This window comes from Scomber scombrus, chromosome 15 (assembly GCF_963691925.1).
Source record: "Scomber scombrus chromosome 15, fScoSco1.1, whole genome shotgun sequence".
Classification (NCBI taxonomy): domain Eukaryota; kingdom Metazoa; phylum Chordata; class Actinopteri; order Scombriformes; family Scombridae; genus Scomber; species Scomber scombrus.
Genome location: NC_084984.1, coordinates 25,568,328 through 25,590,099, shown reverse-complemented (window position 1 = coordinate 25,590,099; position 21,772 = coordinate 25,568,328). Strand labels below are relative to the sequence as shown.

The window sequence follows — 21,772 nt, the reverse complement described above, 5'->3', positions numbered from 1 at the left end:
TCATATTGTATTGTATCGTATCATATCCAATTATGTGGTATCGTATAATATGGTATTGCATCGTATCGTATCGTATCGTATCGTATCGTATCTTATCGTAACTCATCAAATATCATATCGTACCATATCGTATCATATTGTATCGTATCATACATTGTGGTATCATATCGTATCATATCGTATCATATCGTATCATATCGTGTCATATCGTATCATATCGTATCATATTATACCGTATCATATTATACCGTATCATATTGTATCATATCATATAGTATCATATTGTATCATACCGTATGGTATCATATTGTATCATATCATTTCATAGATCATATTATGATATTGTATATTAATGTGTAATCGTCGGCCAATGTTAATAATCTTCTGTACTTCTTTAGCAATATAGATTTATGATCTGTCATGCCAATATAGCATATTTGAATATGTTATTCATTAATATTCGTTATGTTACAACATCATGAAATGGTATGTCAGGACACTTCACATACATTGTGAGACATTTTATTTCATGTCATTAGATGTCATGTCATGTTAAAGTGCTATGTGATGTAATGTCATTCATATCCCATCACATTATGATGTTTCATCTCATGTCATGTTATCTAATGACCTGTCAGATCAGGTGATGTCATTTCACATGTTAAACTGTGATGTCAAAACTTTAGAAATGTATCAATTAATTGGATAAATTATCATCATAATTCAAGTGACATTAACTTTGTGAATAGTTTTGTCGATAATACTGCATCCTGCATCATGTTGGCTGGTGTTGTGTTGTTATTTGAGATTCATCAGCAGTCTGGACCAGTGATTTCTACTATTTGATGGGTTTCACTTTCTATCCGTCTTTAAGCTGCGTTCATGTGCTGGAGGAAAGTCTGAGATTTAGAGCTTCTATGATGAATCAGTGTTGCGTTTATGTGTTATTTTGTGATCCAATACCTTAAAGATGTGTCTGGCAGTTTGTAAAGAAAGGGAACATTTCCTCAGAATGGGAGGTTATGTTGTCTATCAAGTCGCTTCTGGTTTTTTCACAGGATTTATCACGTGTGATTTCCTGCCACCTTATTTTATCTCAACAATCGGAGGCAGCAGGTGATGAGGTAAGAGCTGAGATGAGATCAAATTTTAATGATCCCTGTGGGCAAATTGCTTCTTTGCAGCAGCAGCAGCAGCAGCAACAGCAACAACACCAGCAACAGCAGCTCAGGGGGAAAAACCAGCATCCTTGATTTTCTACTAAGAATTCACAGATTCAATGATGTCGTTTGTTTTGCTGTTTCACATACAGTAGAGTGTATGTTAACATCTGCAGGATGTAATTTTGCATCACAGACACTGCTGGACACTTTCAGACACTATGCCAAGTTGACTGGAAACATAACAACAAAGACTTTACTATATAACACACTGTAAAATACCTAGACTGATAGATTATGGGGAAACCATTGACCATTTTAGAGTGAATTTTCAGTATATTATTAAAGATTTCGTTTGATATTCTATTGATCCATGTTTGTTTTCATTCAATATACTTTTTTAATCTGTTTATCAATTTATTTTTCATCTATTGTGATTACTAGTCTCTATATAGGAGTGCAAAATGTCATCTTCCAGGACTTAGCATGAGCTAAAATAATATAGCTATACACACACACCATAACTCCTAATATCACATATGAGAATAAATTTGGATTTTCAGTATTTTGGGTTTATTTTCTAATCATATTTAAATATTCAATAGGAGACAGAGCACATCATGAGCCTTTACACTCATATTTAAGTCCAGCTGATAAGTCACTGTAGTAATATTCCCTTTCATAGGAATACTTGACAATAATGAATTTCCTCTCAAATCCCACCCTGAGCAGCTCCACCGTCCACACAGCTGCATCCACCACGCCACACCCGCCACATCCCCGCTGGTCGCTCTGATTGGCCCGCTGCACCGTCACTCAAGCCGTGAAGCCCCCCTCCAGTCCTATACCCGCTTCCTCCCTCCTCCTCTCCCCCCCCCCCCCCCCCCCCCCCCCCCCCCCCCAGCAGCAGGTTGGGTTGAGCGGTCTGCTAGGGGACCGTGGACAGCTCCCGTCTGATGAGCAGAGCAGCACAGGAGGAGGAGAGGGCTGGATATGGGGGAGCCACCGCACAGGCCCGTACGATCGAGATAAAAACACTTTTTTTTTTCTTTTTTCTTTTTAAATGTGCACGAACCGGGGGAAATACACAAAGACACCGAGCTGGAGAGGCCTTAGGAGGACGGGGAAACAACCGAGGAAGTGAAGGAAAAGTGAGGATACGGCTACTGACCCATCCCGGCGCATCAGGGGAGAAGCAGGGGAGAGAAAGGAGGAGAGGAGAAGGAGAAATAATTCCGCTCGACCCGATGGACTGAAAGGACAGATGAATGAAGACTGCCTACACTAACGCCTATAGATGCCTGGCCAAGGATCTGGACGCTTACGCCATGAACACGGACATGACAATGGACGGCATTGGCAGCCTGCATGGCGGGGTGTCGGTGAGCTCCGTGGCCCCTGACGCGGAGCTGATGAGCGGCCACAGCCCGCACCACGTCCGGGGGAGCTCCGCGGGGGGACACGGGGCGGCGGCGGCGGCGCTGAGGATACACCAGGACCTGGCAGCCGCCGCCGCCTCATCCCGCTCAGCCATGGTGTCCGGCATGGCTACGATACTGGACGGTAGCGGGGAGTACCGGCCGGAGCTGTCCCTGCCTCTGCACCACGCCATGAGCGTCCCCTGCGACACGTCCTCTCCCGGGATGGGGATGAGCGGTACCTACACCACCTTAACCCCGCTGCAGCCGCTGCCCCCCATATCCACCGTGTCGGACAAGTTTCACCATCATCACCATCACCACCACCACCAGCGGCTACCCGGGAATGTCAGCGGGAGCTTCACCCTGATGCGGGACGAGCGGGTGTTACCGGGCATGAACAACCTCTACAGCCCCTACCACAAGGACCACATGTCCGGGATGGGTCAGAGCCTCTCCCCGGTGCTGGGCAACGGCCTGGGGTCAATCCACAACACCCAGCAGGGTCTCCACAATTACGGCACCACGACGCACGGAGGCCACGATAAGATGCTGAACTTCGACGCGCACCACACCGCCTCCATGCTGGCCAGAGGGGACCACCACCACCACCACCACCAGCACCGAGGCCTCGGTGGCCCGGCGGCCGGGATGATGCCGCATCTAAACGGGATGCACCACCCGGGTCACCCGGCCGCATCCTCGGCGGGTCACCACACCCACCCCCACCTCCAGTCTCCATCCCACGGGCCCGTGTTGGCTTCCACCCGGGAAAGACCGCCCTCCTCCTCGGGGACGCAGGGGGTGAACAGCTCGGGGCAGCTGGAGGAAATCAACACCAAGGAGGTGGCGCAGAGGATCACGGCGGAGCTGAAGAGGTACAGCATCCCCCAGGCCATCTTCGCCCAGAGGGTGCTGTGCCGCTCCCAGGGGACCCTGTCGGACCTGCTGAGGAACCCCAAACCCTGGAGTAAACTTAAGTCAGGCCGGGAGACCTTCAGGAGGATGTGGAAGTGGCTGCAGGAACCCGAGTTTCAGAGGATGTCGGCCCTCAGACTGGCAGGTAAGAGCAGGAGAAAAACAAGCTGCTGTTTTGGTTTGCTTTTGTGCGTCAGGAGGAAAAACTAGGAACACAAACTCAACTTCATCTTTTGCTGGCTTTGTTTTGGGGGTTTTGTCCCCCTCGTGTCTCCTCTCTGGCACGGCGCTCCAATTTAGACGAATGAAATTTATGTAGAATCACTGGTGTTATGATTACCATTATTGATCAAAAACAAAAAGGGATCGATACGAAATGACAAGGTCACGGGATTTCCCTCCAACAGTCCCCTCTGTCTCTGCGCGCTGTGCAGTAACCCAGATGTTATTCTCTTTCTCCCTGCGTGTTAGTTTAGTAACTGCGCTTTTACTAACAATCAGTTGAATATCCGGCTCAACATTAAATCCAAATTAAGATCAAATTACAAATCAGTTTATACATTCAAATATAAAACAGAGGAAAAAAGGACAAAAAGGGAAATAAGGCTTTATTTGCAAGGGATTCTTTAAATTTCGGAATTTTGCGCACATTTGAGAAAATAATCCAATTTGCAAGTTGACGTGTTTAGGCTTGATTAAATCAGCGAGGTGACACTGTGCATCCTCTGTGTTATTAAGTGTTTTAATTTAAGCTTCAGGGATTATATTATTCAGATGTTATTACTGCTGTCATTAACCTGTTAGAGGCTGATTGTAGTCTTATGTAGCAGAGAGAGAGAGAGAGAGAGAGAGAGAGAGAGAGAAAGAGAGAGAGAGAGGTGTGAGAAAGCACTCAGAGCAGACAGAGAGGGTCGGGAGGCGGATTTGTGTTTGATTGTGGGGGAGCTTGAAGTGATCAGTAGGCTGTGACACATAAAAGGTTTGTAGCATCAGTGGGTCTGGTGCCCCCTCTAGTGAGGAACCTGGTTTCTGTCCCAACAACAAGCTTCTATTGTCTGGAGGGGGACAGCAGCAGCAGTAGCAGCAGCAGCAGGGGAAGGAGCAGAAATAAAGAAGGATCAGGTGGCTTTAATGATCAGGTTGAAGGCAGATTCTGTTTAGTTTTGCAGGAATATTGTAAAATAATTAGAGTTTAATGTTGATGTTGAGGTGTAGTTTACATGTGGTGGGATTTTGAGCAAGATTAGTTTTTCTTTTTTTTTTGTTCAGTTGGAATTCTGTTGGTCTATTATTACAATAAGAAGGCTTAAAGTGCAAAATCTGATTTGTTGTTAGATTATAACAAGGTTAGGATAACAGACTTAGAATTGGTTATATATTGTCAAATAGAAGCACTAATAAGCAATTAGTGTAAAACAGTGTAAAAATAAAACCATATCAGTGATGTAGCCTAAACCTTTGTTTTTGTGCACTGTTTCTCCACTTTTTGCTTATTTCTCTCTCACTTGATGTCATTTAGTATATAATGAGTGAATTTAAGCACAGTGTCCATGCTTCTTATTAATTTACATCTTATAACATATTTCATTTTGGGCCCATCATCTTTAATTGTGCAGTTATAGGCCTAATACAATTTACCATTTTGCCTACAGTTTTTATTAATCCATTTTTAAGCTTAAAATACATTTAAAAAAATCAAAGAAACCAAATTAGTAACACGCATGATCAAAATTAAAGGGAAATTAGAATAACAAAAAAAGCATAAGGGGATTATGCATGTGTGTGTCATTGATACAGAGAGAAATGCATGGCGTATAATTAGTGAAAGAATAATCCTATTACATTAACAGCCTATTACAGAGGACTCCAGCTGTTTATGAATTTGAGCCTTTGGAGCCAATGTGGGTATAATCAGTGTCCAATGAAAAGCATGTATCTACTGATTGTCAGCCTTTCATGAGGCGAGAAATGCAGCCTTGTGTTCAGCTTTGTGACATAAAAAAACATCAAATTGTAGAAAAAGATGTTGTAATTGTCTCAATAAAAAAAAATCCTGAAATGTATCTGAAAAAATCTCAAATGTTAAACACATGGATATACATGGTTTCCACTGATAAGCAAAAAAAATGATATTTTTCTTCATCTAATAAAGTAGGAAAACTTTCTGAATCGGAGTTATAAGAGGTGCAGTCAGGTTATGAACTAACCTTACTGTATAATAATGAATGGAGTCCATGAATAGGATTTATAACAAAATAAATGAAATTATATTCCTTTAAAAAAAATTAAAATAAAATCTTTTTACTATCCGCACTTTAACTTTGTTCCATTTTACTTGTTCACATCTTTAATAGACTCATTCAAGTACTGGAGACTGCTTTGAGTTTCAATGTGAAAACTCTTAATATTCTATTTTATGTTTAAATAAAGACACTGAATCGAGTTGTATCCTCTATCATTTATCTGACCTTCACGACATTATTGACGCTCACCAATTAATTGAATCCACTGTTACACTTTCACAGTCAATTTTATTTGACTCCGCCAGCTCTCAAGATACAAATATAGACACAGGAACATAACGAATCAGAGCCGACTAACATATAGATATACTGACTGTAATTAACTCCACCTTAAACATATAGTATCTATACAGGTTCAATTATGTCTGGTTGGTATGTTCTGTATATAATAAGTGAAATAGTGCAACGCTGGAATAAATAAGCTATGATAGACATTTTTGTAATAAATTGTAATTTTCAAGTAATACTGTTAACGGGAAATAATACTGATTAAGTGTAGGAACAAGAAAAAATGTCACAATTACACAGTATTTACAAAAGTATTTGAAATAATGTATAGTGAAAACTACAATATATTTACCTCTTTATGTGCTGATTTTAAGTTTTCTGATAAACCGATTTTAATCCTTGGACCTTATGGGTTGAGAAAATTCTCCGACTACATTAATTAAAAGAAGCCCCTTAAATCTACTGAATGATCATAGATATACACTCAAAACAAGTAAAGTAAAAGTTCACATATAGGAGATGCATGGTTTTTATTGGACATATTGTTTTGTGTAGTCTACAGTGTTTCAGTAAAATACTTTAAATGAAATGATACACAGCTTGTTTTCTATGTATAGGACTCTCCGGCTGGTGAAACAAAGTAGACTGAAATGGATTCCTTTCTATTTTTTCACTTTTATCATATTTGTGCGCACACTTTATTCTTAAACACACCTGTCAAAATGATACAATGTACTATTAATTTAACAGACACTGTGTACAATCATTTTTAGATTATTCCTGAATGGAGAGTTCTTGTCTCTACTGTTTTATTTTTTTTAAATGACCTAATTAATTCTAGTATCATCTTAGAAATATACCTGACTCTGATGTTATTATATTTCATTACGTATCCATAAATTTGCAGTTAAAAGATCAGATAATATCTTACTGATTCCCAGGAGGGAAGTTTTACATTACAGCAAGCAGCACAGGCCAGAGATCAGAGATATGTATTAAAATATATGTAAATGATAATGAATTCCAGATACAGAATATTCAAAATATATAGTTGCATAAAGTAAGAGGTCTTTTTGTGAAGATACAAAGTATAATGCTTTATTTCATATAGGGTCATTTTATTTATCACCACAATAACTAATCCTTGATATTATTCACTTGTCAAGTTTAAATACAGAATTACAACAACCAAAAATGGAATACCATAATCATGCTCTCGCACACACACACACACACACACACACACAGTGAATACAAACTTAAACAATGCATTTTCCCTGCAATATATAATATTACTAAATTATTCCCGAAACAACATTCAACCCATTTTTATTGTTAAAATTCAAACAATAATTCATGACCATATGTCACTATAATAATAACTGAATTTTTTTATTCATATGTTTAGTGGTGATATCTGCTCAGTACTCTTTCATACTTTGGTTGTGAGGTTTGTTGTGGTCATTTTAAACAGAGGCTGAAGAGTTCTGACTGTGAAAATGTAACATGGTTTTAAGAAGCTGAACAGTCTCTGCTGACTAGACTATTTAAAAGAATAATCAATGCAAATAGCTGGCATTTTAATGGAGATCCTTCTGAAAACCAGCCCGACGTAAACGACCGATTTCTAAAATAAATTGATTGGTAATCTGTATTTGATTAGATTTGGTTGATAGATTTCAGTTCAGACCTTCATATTTCCAATCGGTCAATCCTCTCAGTAGAATTTGACCGTCATTTCATTAAGGCTTCTTTGATTTTTTTTTTTGGGGGGGGGTGGCTGGTGTTTGACAATACAGGTTCGTTGGAAATGACATGAGTGAGGGTGGATGGAGGGTGGAGCTGGAGGAGATCAGGGTAGCGTTCATGTGATCTGTTCTCCCCTGTGTGTTGTAAAATGTCAGCGTTCAGACACACACTGCACAGGCTCGTACTAATACTGCTGTCTGATGGAGCTGCTCTCATGTGCTTCTCCTCTGATAACCAAACACTCGCTGGCTGCTGCATGTGGGATTCTGTTTTTCTTTTTTTAAAGAGTCCAGCATGCAGGAAACAAACCAATACTAATATCAAATCAAGTGCCAATACAATACAGTACCTGAGTTCTGGCACCGATACTAAAACACTTTTAAAAAATTGTTTTATTTTGAGTAGGGTGGATTAGTAATGTGGGACACTTTTTGCAATTCTTACTTGTTCACCATATTTAAATATGAATCCAATACATTCTATCAACAGATGACACATGAAAATGGCACATATATTAATGTTCCTTGTGTCAAATTGTTTCAGAATTTGTAGATTTTGTAATCTGGGACACTATTTTTTAGTCTTAGAAATACTTTTATTCATACAAAGCAGCCTTATCTGCCAAAACTTTCTCATTCTGAACTTTCTGCCTGTATGTTTTTTTTGCTTTCTCATCAGAAAGGTTAAAAAACTAGAAGCCTGTATGTTCACATGTGTAATGTTACACGATATAACTTACACAGTTTATATATTAGTTAGCTTTAAAATAACTGAATAGAAAAAGTGATAAATGCACTGGAGTCTAGTTGTCCCACATTAGTCAGTGTCCCACATTACCATAATAATCCACCCTATAACAGTTTTTCTACAAACCTCTTTTTTAATTTAAGAAGAGAACTTGAAGCTGTGTGATTTATGTGGTGTATCTTACAAAGCTAAATCCAAGAGTAAAGTCAGTTTTGTTGACTAAAGCTAGGCCACAGCCTTTAAGCTAACTCTAAGCTAGGTGGATGTAGAAGCTAGCTCTGTTTATGGTTTTATCTCAAATTTTACAACATGTTATATCCAGTTTATTGTGCTAAACAAAGACAAAAACATTATTATGTCAGTCTCTAAAGGAACACTGTGACATATTGGGAAGTCTTTGATATCTGGTTGAGGATGTGTTTAGCCTAGCTTAGCACAGAGACTGGAAGCAGGGGTAGCTAACGGAAATGTGAAAAGAAAGTTATTACTTACAGAAATGATTAATTCCAAATGGGAAAAAAGCAAATGACTAAAAGAGAAAACAAAACCAAGTTAGGCAAGCTAACTAGAGATCTTAACAGTACTGTGTCTTCTTTTTTCTTTTCAATTACAGTTTTCACTTTTAACCACCGCATTTAAGCTTTTAATCTAAGCATTAATCCTACATTTAAGCTTCTCTGTTTTCCTTTTCAGGTATTTAAATGTAATTTTCAATTGGTCATTTTGCTGTCTATCTTTCACTTTAATCTAGGACTAAAATATAGTAAAAGTTTATTTCCCATTTACCTTTGAATATTAATTTTGTGTGAAATAATCCTCCACAGTTAGCTAACACATAGTTATTTTCTCTCTGTTTAGCGCTATGCCTGCAGTTTCTCATTGCCTTCAGTCTGTTTGCTAAGCTAGGCTAAACATGCTCTGGACCTACTGTGTGTCTGTATCGTGTAAATCAGGAAAGTTTGAGTTGTTGGAGTCACATTGGCTCAAGGTTTAACATATTTTTAGATGAGAGCAGAAATATGAATTATTGTCTTTCTTTCAGTTTGACCCTGGAAGTGTAATCAGCTTCGTGTGGTTAGATTGGGTCAATATTATCCCGGCTATTATGTCTTTACAGAGGCCAGAAACGTGCGTATGGATCTGACTATTGTGAAGATTCTCCTTACAGTAGTGCATTTTCTTTCTCCAAGGTGCATATCTTTACTCTCTCTTCTCTCCGCGGTACCTTTTAAAATGACGGTAGAAACAGAAGCAGCTTCAATCAACAACGCTACAAGCAACCAATAGAGCTGCGGTCAGAGGTCAGAGCTGCAACACTCAGACAATAGATGGAGCAAACATTCCCCCTGACCCTGTGACAAGCACAGAGGAGAGAGAGAGAGAGAGAGAGAGAGAGAGAGAGAGAGAGAGGAGCAGCATGCAGGGGGAAGAAAGAAAGGAGAGAGCTAGGGGACAGGTTATTGTCTGCACTGTGCACACTATCCACATCCATCCTCTGTATGTTTGCAACCATGATAGTTATTTATTTATATGAGTGAATCACACTTCTCCGTCGGTTCTTCGAGGTTCTCTCTTTTTAGTTTTCACCACATGTCTGAATCTGTTGTTCAAAAGCAAAAAAGGCCAAACACTCACTACTTCCAGCTTCAAATATTCTTTCTATCAAATGCTAAATTCAAATTTGCTTTATTGGCATGACCACAATTACGCTGTGGGGGCAAATGTATGTGGACGTTACTGTACATAGAGGTCTGGAGATGATCCGAAAAGGTCTGCTGTGCTCATGACAATCTACCAATGAGAGTTTTATAGGTGGGATTAAAAATAGCAACAGAAAAATGGTGAGAATGAAGAGAATGCAGCTATACAGACTGAATAATTAAATGCTATTAATCCATTCTTTTAGTTCCAGTTAAGGCAAATCTTAAGTCTACAGTATACAGTGGTTTTTAAACAATAGTGTGGCAATTTGGTGAAGACCCCCCTCAGGCACAAAGCTATAGGACCATAAAGAAATGGGTTTGGAAGACTGTTTGGTACAGATTCCTGACCTCAACCCCATCCAACACCTTTGGGATGGACTGAAACCCAAGCTGTGAGCCAGACCTTATCACCCAACATCAGTGTTGGACCTCAAGTCCCTGCAGCCAGGTGCCAACATCTGGTGGAAAAAGCCTGATACCAGAAGAGTGGAATCTGTAATAGAATTAGATTAAAACTTTGGGTTTTGGAGTGACATGTCCAACTATTATGGCTTGTCTAAATGTATCTTAGTGCATTGGTGTTTGGAAGTTTGTCAGCTGGATTTACAAGGTTAATAAAATCACTTTAATAATACAAAATCCTTAAGAAAAACACAATAAATTAGATGTACATTGCCGCTCTACAAAATCTCTCTATCTGTCTCTTCAAGCTTTTTCCTCTTCTCCTACTACGTCATTTTGAATCTGTTTCTCTCTCTCTCTCTCCACCTTTCCCCTTCCTGGGACCTGTCTCTCTCTTTCTCTTTCTTTCTCTCTCTCTCTTTCTCTTTTGGGGGGAGGTATTATGTGATCGCCGGGGGAATTGAACACAAGAGCAGAGGCAGCAGCGGCCCGATGAATTATTGATGGGAATCTCGGCGTGACCCACCTCGGTCTGCTCAGTTCACTTCTTCTTCACCTCGCAGCCGGGTTAACCAGGCAAAATGGAGGGAGGGAGAGAGAGAGAGAGAGAGAGAGAGAGAGAAGGAGAGGGAAGGAGGAGTCCATTGTTTGGTTGGAGGACACTGCCTGCTTGTGTTTGCAAGTGAATTATGGATGAAAAGAAAACAATGCTCAAGTCGGTGTTAGAATAGAACAGCTCATTTAAAAACTGGTGTGCAATTAGTAACAGTTGCATGAACAAATACACAGAAACCTGTGGGCGACAATCACCTGTACTTAAATCATGTGCTAAATATATTATATTGTCCAATTCTGTAGCATCAATACCATCAATATTCACTGTTTTCATTCATTAATTAACTACAACTGCTTCCACTTGGCTGTTTTTTTAAATCAATGTTAAGTTGCTGTAAGTGAAGCTCGACTCTTCCTTCATTTGTTTCACATTAAAAGCCTAACAGGAAAGGATGAAATTATACATTTTGAGCTGCTGGAAGGATTTTCATCTTAATGGCTCATTTATTTGTTTTTAATAGTTTTTGGACACCATTGGACATTATTATCGCAGTGGGGAGAAGATATATCAGGGCTTTAGATACACACACAGCACTTGTCAGGAGGGTCGATTCATTGCTGGTTTTCATGGTACTTGTTGACCTTGTTGAACCTTAATTGTCTTCTGTGTTGTGGAGCAGAATATTAGAGAGGGGCACCACTCAGAATCAAATTGTGCTGAAAATCAGACTGACTGAACCTAAATATTTTCCATTTTACGCATCCTGTTGCGAGCAGACAGGCTGCATTATTAATGAGCTGGACTCTGCTTTATGACACGCACAGATTAACAGCAGTTACTGTGTGTGTGTGTGTGTGTGTGTGTGTGTTTTTCTAGTCTCACAGTTTCAGCCAGTGGGAATGCAGTTTGTGCCCGTTTTCAGGGTTTCTGCTCTGACCTCCTGCATATTCTCAGGCTGCTATTGATCTGTATTAATGGATTTCGAGACCTGTGATGTTTGTTTGTGTGTCAGCGTGAGAAGATTTGACAGGAACTGTTATCTACTGTCTGTCCTGTCAGGTTTCATGAGCAGTTTTCCGAGTTTTGGAAACTGAGATGACAGTTTGGTCGGTATGTCTGTCTGACGCTTTGGCTCGGAGAGAAATAACAAAGTGATCAAAATGACTCGAAATCCTTTTTTGTGACAATAATTGTTACTCAGCCCTTGAGTTGATTGCCTTTCTTTAACCATTCTCTCGTCACTGGGTCAATTTTGACCCAGCAGGACAAACAACAGGAGGTCAGAAATTAGGTGTGACTTCATTTAAATGAGGCCTATTGACCATCATTTCCAAAAATATGTATAAAAGCATGGGTGGCACAGTGGTGCAGTGGTTAGCACTGGCACATCACAGCGAGAGGGTTCTGGGTTTCAACTCACTGACTGGCTGGGGCCTTTCTGTGTGGAGTTTGCATGTTCTAGCTTTTCCCAAAGACCAAAAACATGCAATTTATGTTAATTGGTCACTCTAAATTGCCTGTAGGTGTGAATGTGAGTGTGAATGGTTGTCTGTCTACTATATGATAGCCCTGTGATGGACTGGCGACCTAGCTGTCCAGGATGTGCCCAATGTCAGCTGGGATTGGCTCCAGCCCCGCAACCCTCTAGAGGATAAGCAGTTTGGAAAATGAATGAATGAATTAATGTGTAAAACCTGTTGGAATGAAGTTGGTTAAAAGGGTCTAACACAGAATTGGGTGATAATGTATACCTTATGCTTTATAAACAGTCAAATCAGACCAATTTTGACCCAGGAGGACAAAAGTTGCTGTTGTCGATGGGAAGACAACAGGAGGGTTAAACATAAAAAAAACATCCACTTGTAATCTGTGTCTGGATATATCATCTGGATCAGCAAATCCTGGGGTTGAAGCAGGTGTTAATGCATGCAGAACACATGCCAATCAGAAATCCAAGGCTTCCGAAAAGTAGCCTGTTGATACCTTTGGCTCTCATGTGACCCTCACTTTGCAGGTTCTATTAGACCCTCAACATTATCTCACATCGCCATTCCGTCACATGAAACACACTGTGTTTGTTAACAGGCCCAACAGCTCAGTCTACCTAATTTACATATTGAAATGAGTGCAGAATATAACGACAGTGTTGATGAATAACAGCTCAAAGGCTCCGACAGCATCATATTCATTCGGCAAAGCACCAAGCTCTTTATCAAATGTGAAACTCCAAACATCAGCCTCGTGCATTTAGGCTCTCTACAACCTTCCCTGTAGCTCCCAATAAGAATATCAGCGGTATAGTGTAGTGATTTTTCGTTAAGACTGTCCACACCAATTACGGTTGCCCCGGCGATGTTGGAGCGGTGGAGTAGCGCTGCCGGGCCGACTGAGCTGCTCGGGTTCAGAGGAGAAAATGGTCCTGTCGCCGTTTTATTGCGGCGGTCAAATCAAACGTGACACCTGGACTCTGAGCTCATCGAGGCGGAGCGCTCGGAGAACACGCACACACACACACACACACACACACACCGAACAATCAGTCAGAGCTACACGATACCGCTACACACACACACACACACACACACACACACACACATACACACACATATCTGCAGGTAGGAAGCAGCAGCTAGGGAGGGCACGAACACAACTCTGCACTGACAATCAAAATCATCACTCATGGCTTTTTACATAATTTACCCAATTTATTTTAAAAGTAGTGGTAATGTGTCACCACAATGGCATTGTTAAACACTCATCTTTCTCAAATTAAAGACTACATTACCCATCAGTCCTGTTGTTTTGTGTGCCTGCTCTTCCAGATGAATAAACGTGCCAGAACTCATTTATCTCCATCGATTCTTCTTCAATTCTCCTTCCACCTCCACCAGCTATCAGCACAAAGTCTGAATGCATGTGTTGACTGTAGAAAACAGCATGGAAAGCATTGCATAAATCAAACCCTGTAGATGACAGAGGTATTGTGTGTTAGTCCGCCGCTGAAAATAGTCCCCAACAAAGGCACTTATTACTGCTGTTAGAGTAAAAAAAAAAGTAAAATGAATGTTAAGTATATATTTGGTGGCCATTGTTAAAGATGTATGTTGTCAGTCGGAACCAAGTGGGGCTGAGTTACCTTGTCTTTCAAACCGGGCTGATTCTGGGTGTCAAAACCGGAACTGGCTCACATTTGTTTAATATGGTCAGTTTGGTGAAGCTGATTAATACAAAAAATCATTGGCTCGTAACCTTGATGATGTCAATAGATTTATCTCGTTTTGAGGTTGGAATTTTTTTACTTTTTAACTGGCGATTGGGAGATTGGAAGACAAAGATGTTTACGAGGCAGTGAAGGTCTAACAAAATATACAGTTGACTGGCATTTTGGGAAATGTAGGATCCATACTATTTGGAGCTTTACTAGGCACTAAAACTAGGGTATTGTGGCCTCTACTGCCTCAATTTTTACCATTTTTGTATTTGAAGAGCTATACTGGAGTTCCATTCCAAACTTGTGGTGGTTTAGTGGTATACAGTAGTGTGCTTTAACCATAATTGTAATCATCATTTTTGTATTATTCTGTCGTTCTTTTTTAGTTTGGTTGTTGTCTTTTATTCTTTTTGTCTCTTCTTTGGTTTTGTTCACAGTTCAGTACAGTATGGGATAGGTAGTGTGTGAGATGCATTGTTTCACTAGGACTCCTCTTGAGAACAACATGATGCATGTTCAGATGCATTCCAATGTCCAGCATGTATTTGAAGATGATAGCAGAGTGTCCAATCAATATTGGAGAATCGTAGCCAATCAGATCAGACCTGACCCAGAACGGAGGAGGGGTCTAAGACCTTGTTTGGGTCTTGCAGGGTGTAGGGACTGGTAGAAGGATGGTAGAGGATGAGTATTTGTTCACGATATGTCTCTAACATTGATTTATTGTGATCGATTGATTGATTTACATGAGGCACATACAGCCATGTAAATCCAATCACATCGAGCAGGGAATTCTTCTCTGTTGCTATCAGTTTTTTTAAAGTGAATTCTTCCTTTGCATGCTTTTCGCTCTCTCGCTTCCTTCCTCTTGTCCTCCCTTCCTCCCTCAGGTTCATTAGTATTGGTGTCACAGCGCGGCTGAAATAACTCTGTCCGGGGGCGTAATGAACGACGACAGGCGGGACGGACCCATCAGTCCCCAGGCAGGCTTTATGGTGAAAGACAGTGTTAAAAAAAAGAAGGAAAATAAACACAAGGTGTGGTTTGACCTCATGTCTGACAAACATGTGTTTACCTATGAAGATGACAAATAAATACACTGATTTATTTATTAGAACTGTATTATTATGATTACTATGATAATGATTCTTGTTGTTATTATTAATACTATTAGTATTGAAATATATGAAATCAAAAATAAGATTGAATTTGAAATTTAAATATATGTAATACATTAATTACTTGCTAGTTATTAGTTATTAGAATAAACGATACAATTCAATTTATATTAATACTAATAACAATTATTATTATTTATTGCAAAATTAAAGAATATTGTACAAAATGTGAAAAAAGTAAATACATATAAACTATAATATATAAATACATACATATATGTATATAAAAACATACATAAATACATAATGAATTAATTAAATAAAAACAATATTACTATTGCTAATAAAACCATTATATATTTGTGATGATGATTATTATTAATATATTATTACTCATAATAATTTTAATTATTTGTTAAAAAAAATAAAAAAACGAAAATATAATATATAATGCAATATAAAAATAAATACATGTATATAAAAACATATATAAATACATAATTAAAAAATAAAATAAAACCAATATTGTATAAAAAGAAAATGTATTATTATTATTATTATTATTATTATTATATTAAAACTTAAAAACGAAAATAGAATAAAAAACAATATTATACTTTTATTATTGATAATAAAACCATTATATAAAAAGGAAAAGAGGAAGAATGACAATGATGACCAATCATACCCCATTTAAATGTTTCTTCCTTCTGTCCACTCGGTGCATTTCTCTGTTTGCTGTTTCAGCTGACACTTCTCTGTATGTAAATGTGCTGATGTGTATCTATAACCGATCAATATTCTGATGGTCAGATACTGAATCCAAACACAAACAAGGAAGTGGACGCACACATTCTTGTTTGTTGTTCCGCTCGCCTTGTTGTTTTCTGTTATTTTAGGTTTTTCCCTTCTCTGTGTGGAGTCAGCGTGTCTTTTTATGAAACGTATGTGCGTGTGTGTTTTTGCGTATGTGTGTGAAGCAGCAGTTTGGGCTCGACCGTGCGTGCGGATGGATGATGTGGATCGATGGCTGTAATCCCGAGCAGATTAAAAGAGCATTAATACTGGCAACGATAACGTAAACGGTGCGGACCCAGATCTCCATTGATCTGCAGGAACCTGATCCAGACCAGTTCCTGGAAGAGGTGGGGGAAGGGGGGAGGTAGACACAGAGAGAGAGAGAGAGAGAGAGAGAGAGAGAGAAAGAGAGATGGAGGGGGAGGGAGAGCTGACAGTGTTCAACAGAAAGGGAAAGAGACTAGCTGCATCTCGACGCCTGGTGATAATTATAATAATAGTAATACAGACACTTTAATGTGCAAATTAAACAAGCAAGTGTTTAAAGGATGCAAACTGTTCCATAATTCAACCCGAACTCCAAAAAAAGCATGTTGATATTGGCTACAGTGCAGTGCAAGATATGAATGAATACTCCAAATTTATGTAAACAGGACAGACTTCAGCAGACCTGCAGTTTTATAGTAGTTTGTTCCAGACAAAAAGCAGACCTGGGAAGTCCGAACGGATCGTAACATACCAGCCAATCAGATATGTACGTCGTCCCTAAACCACTCAGTGCTTTATAAACCAGCGTCGCCAACAGTATTTTAAAATCAATTCTTTGACGCGCTGGAAGCCGGTGTGAAGATTTAAGAAGCAGGGGTGACGTGATCCACTCTCTCGATCTTAGTGTAGCAGCAGCAGCGGTAATCGTCTTAATGTGGTTAGATGGTGGTTACTGTTAAAGCAAGCTACAGTTATGCTGACCAAATGCAAACTCCTGCGTGACGGTTGGACATGCTACACCCACTACCTCCTGTTGGCAATGTTTATTATATGTAGGGTTGATATCGTTTAAAAAAATGACGATACCAATACCAATCCAAGTACCCTTAAAGTGATACCGATACCAACTGAGTACTTCATTCAATACCCATTCCACTTTTTGTGCTCTTGCTTTTATCCAGTGTAACAGGCGTGTAGTGCAGTCAGACTTTAAAGCGTTTAGGTGGCATCTTGGCTGCTGAACTGCTAAGCGCGCTAACTAAAATTCACCACGACTTCACCACAACAGACGGGTTGTAGCTGCTGTGGCAGTGGACCAATCACATGTCGCATCGAAGAATCGAACAATGCTTGCGTTGATTGGCTGTGAACAAGTCCATACAAATAGTCGTATTTTCTAGCTCTGGGTGCAAAAAGGATCGATTGCAGGTATCGTTTGACAGGAGATGTTTCGATACTACCTGATATCGATTTATTTCGGTTGATACCTTAAAAGGTATGGAGTACAGACACTGAGCCCTAGCTATGTTACATATGTGTTGTTTAATTTAGGAATGTGTTCCTATCTGTTTTATTTCTTTGCAGCATTTTTTTCTGAAATCTGCTCATGTGTTGTCAAACTGAAGTTGACGTCGCCTTCATTTGCGTGTGTTTGTCTGTTTGCATGCATTGCAGTGCTGGCAGCCCAGTGCACAACAAGGTTCATTAGTGCGTCTTTGCAAAAATAGGTGGTGCTAGCTGCTTGGTGATTAGGGCCAAACCGATACTGGATATCACCCAATGATTTTATATATAAAGAATATATACTGTACATAAACATACATTTCATACATACATCGAGTGGCATTATGGGAAATGTAGGATCCAGACTATTTGCAGCTTGACTAAGGAGTTAAACTAGGATATTTTGGCCTCTACTGCTTCAGGTTTGACCATTCTTTTAAAACTTGTTATAGAAGTGCAATACTGAAGTTCCCCTTGACTGGTCCATTTTAAACCCACTGTGGTTTAATATTGGCACACATTGGATAACATATCAATATACATGTAATAGGTCAATATCAGCTGACTGATCGGTCGGGCTATTGGTGATGTAGGTATAGGATTGAAGGTATAGTTGCTGTCCAGCTAACCAGGAACAAGCCAATGAGTTGAAGTAGCTTTCCAAGTTAGGTTGTTAGTTAGTTATTCTTATTCCACTGAAATTCACTGAGATACATTGATGTGACTGCAGAATTGAACTGTTTTTAATACTGGTATGATCAGGTCTTCAAACAGAAGGGTCCTTACAGTCTAAAGCTTTGTAGTTATGTTCTACCTCACTCATATTGAAGCTAAATTAATGTGTTTCTCTCCTGCTTTACAGTTTTACAGTGAAGTCAAATTCCACCCTGTGTTGAATTAGGATATTCTGTATATTCCCTCTCCAGATTTGTACAAGCATGGTGATTTTTTTTTGTCTAGTTTTGGGAGGATATGTTGGTTTTTGTTATCTCACCTACAGAGTTTGTATTTCTTTGGCTGACCTTTCGTCTTATCATCTGCACTGTTTGTGCTGATAAGACAAAACCAAACCTGAAATCACCAAGACAACGGAGAGCACATTTTTTTTTGAGGGGTCAGATTGTTTTCTATCTGTTCCTACTGCGACTACCTCCTGCAGGTTCGGGTGTGTAAAAGCATTAAAAGCAGCTCCGGGTTTTTGATGTGTATCAGACAGATGGGGTTTGAAGGAGAGGGAGGGGGGGATCCTCCTCTATTTGATTGGGCCACATAACTGGATTCATTTAGCTGAATCTGTCTGTTATTGGATTATGTTTCATATTGGATGGATGGGATCCAATTGTAGATATTACAGCCTTTAATGGAGACAGGTTTACCAGGAGAGAGCGGGGAGAAACACATATCGCAGGATAAAGATAAAGACAGAAGTAGAGAATTAAAGGGAATAAAACAGGAATAAATCAATTTAATTAACAATATTTTGAATAAATATGAAGGCATATGATTATAAGGCGTGGTTTATAAGGGATATTGTTACTTTTTGGCTGTTATGTTTGACAGAATGATAAGCTATATCTAAAAAAACAAAAAACAAATAATAAGCATGACTATAAAGGTGGCCAAAAGTATGCGGACACCCCTCTCCTCTTTACTTAGCACCTCCCACTCCTCTCCGAGCTGCTTTTCATCTCTGGGAGAATGAAATCCGATCAACTCATATCTGCCGCCGCTGATCGTTCGGAGACAAGCAACGGCGGTGAGCGGCGTGCCAGGACGTCCGTTTTTGTAACCGCCCAACCTCCTTTTGATCAATCACCGATTACAATACAATCTATTGATCGGAAGAAGATTATCTTTCATGCCCCTGTTTGTTCTTCTGCTTGTGGAGCCATCGCTGCTGTGAGAGACAGAGCGGCGATGGCTTCGGGCCGCTCCAAAAAAACACACTGCTGATAAGAAAGAGTACGGAGAGGCTGGTTAACTCATCATCTATTAGTCTTTGTGTGTGTGTGTGTGTGTGTGTGTGTGTGTGGGTGTGTTTGTGTGTGAGAAACAGAGCTTCCCTCTGACTTATCCGCACTGTCAACATTCAGCAGGTTAAAGGTTACTGACTGTTTTTCCCTTGAAGCTTTTCAAACTTTCTCTCTCTAGGGACAATTGCTTTTAAGATCAAACTTTTAATTCTTTTCCCTCCTGTTTTTTAAAGGCTTATATGACTAGCCAAGCACGCTAAATATATTATTTTCAGAACTAGGCTGTAACAATAGAGGGTGTTTTTTTATGTAGTATATTTGAATATGTATAATAACTGTTGTTGTGTAGCTTTTACAACACATTACATACTCAAAACCTGCTTTGAACTGACTGTGTAGTCTGGATTTGGGATGCAGCTTTTGAGACAAGCACATCTGTCCTATTCAAGTGTTCCAGTAATCCATGACAGTGTGACAGCTAATACATTATTTACACCTGTTCTTTTTACTAACGTGTCAACATTTTTACACTTAGGCGGCTGTAGTTAAGTGTCAGAAGTCTGTCTTGTCCCACAAACGGAGCAGCGGCACATTTTACCTTTTGCTAGAAATCCATTTTATTATTATCTTTTTGTATGAAATGCGCTGGGAAGTATAATTTCACAAGATTAAAAGAATAAAAATAGAGGGGAAAAAACAGTTGCTACAGTTTGGGTGAACTTTCAGGGTCACAAGCCAAAAATGTTGTTAACCCCTTACATACTGCTCAGGTCTCAGGTGAAATTTGACAGCTGTAAAAACACCTCCAATGTTGTTCTTTTACCCTGAAATTAGCCCCAAAATGCACAAAAATAAAAACATTACCTTTGTAAAGGTGCTACAAATTATAATCCCTTGAGGCTGTTCTGGGTCAAATTTGGCCCGTATCTATTGACATGGCTTTTTGTAAACAACCATGTCAAATATCGATGTCAATAGTTAATAGTTTTAATAAGATAGTAGTTATGAGGGTTTCTTTTTATGATGTAGCAGTGAAGACTGATGGCTCTAATGGTTATACAATAAACCCCACACTTCCATAAAGTTATAAAATACATTTACATCATTATTGCTATGTTATATTTTCACGTCTTAGGTAAAACAGGACATGATATTGTGTGATAGGAGATGTTTAGTGGTGTAAAAGCTAAAAAATACACTCTCTCTGCTCTCTGAAACATGAATCAAGGTTTAATCACACATTTATTGATCAGTCAGATCGACTATTGATGCTCTCTAAACACATCTGTGGTTCAAAATGTGGTATAGACACTTGTGGAGATTCTTATATTGGGTCAAAATTGACCTGGAATATATTGCAAGAGTGGAGAATATGAACAGTATGTAAAGGGTTAACCACGGCTCTAAGGCCTTGGTTATGTAAAGCTCAACATATCAGAAATGGTCTCATGTCCAAGTCTGGGAGGATCAACTGTAATGAACTGTCAGTTTTAAGTTTGGTTCATTTAAAAAAACATCTAATAGCATCACAAATAGAAGATGATAACTGAAGCCTGGTTTTATAATCACATGCTTTAATATTAGGTGAAAGTGATGGAGTCACAGTGGTTTTTGTAATAATATGAAGTGTTTGCTTATTAAGCTCCCAGCTGATGAAAACTACAGAAAAAACAGAGCTGAATGAGTCGACACGAGAGAAAAAGACAGAGAGTGAGAAAGAGAGGGGTGGATGACATCAAACTCCTCTGAGGCCATTTCCTCATCAGCTCAATGACATCACTGAGCCACCAGCGGCTGTGATTGGTCAGCCCGTTTCTCCTGGTAAACAAGTGGAGATACATTACAGCGTGTGTGTGTGTGTGTGTGTGCATGTGTGTGTGTGTGTGTAAGTGGGCAGAGGGACCTTTGTCCGGTGATGTCACCACATACTGTGTGGACATACAGATTATACACTGATAAAGCATCGTTCTGCACACACACACACACACACACATGCA

The 21,772-nt window shown here is 39.5% G+C and overlaps 1 protein-coding gene across 2 annotated transcripts in view; it reads left to right on the top strand.

The window, feature by feature from the left end:
- The first annotated feature begins 2,147 nt into the window (after positions 1–2,147).
- Positions 2,148–21,772, top strand: part of onecut2 (one cut homeobox 2) — a 58,750-nt gene continuing 39,125 nt past the window's right edge. For both annotated transcript variants that reach the window (XM_062434161.1, XM_062434160.1), the window contains exon 1: positions 2,148–3,641. In XM_062434161.1, the coding sequence (XP_062290145.1) occupies positions 2,429–3,641 (1,213 nt within the window). In that variant the 5' untranslated portion in view covers positions 2,148–2,428. The remainder of the gene's footprint in view (positions 3,642–21,772) is intronic.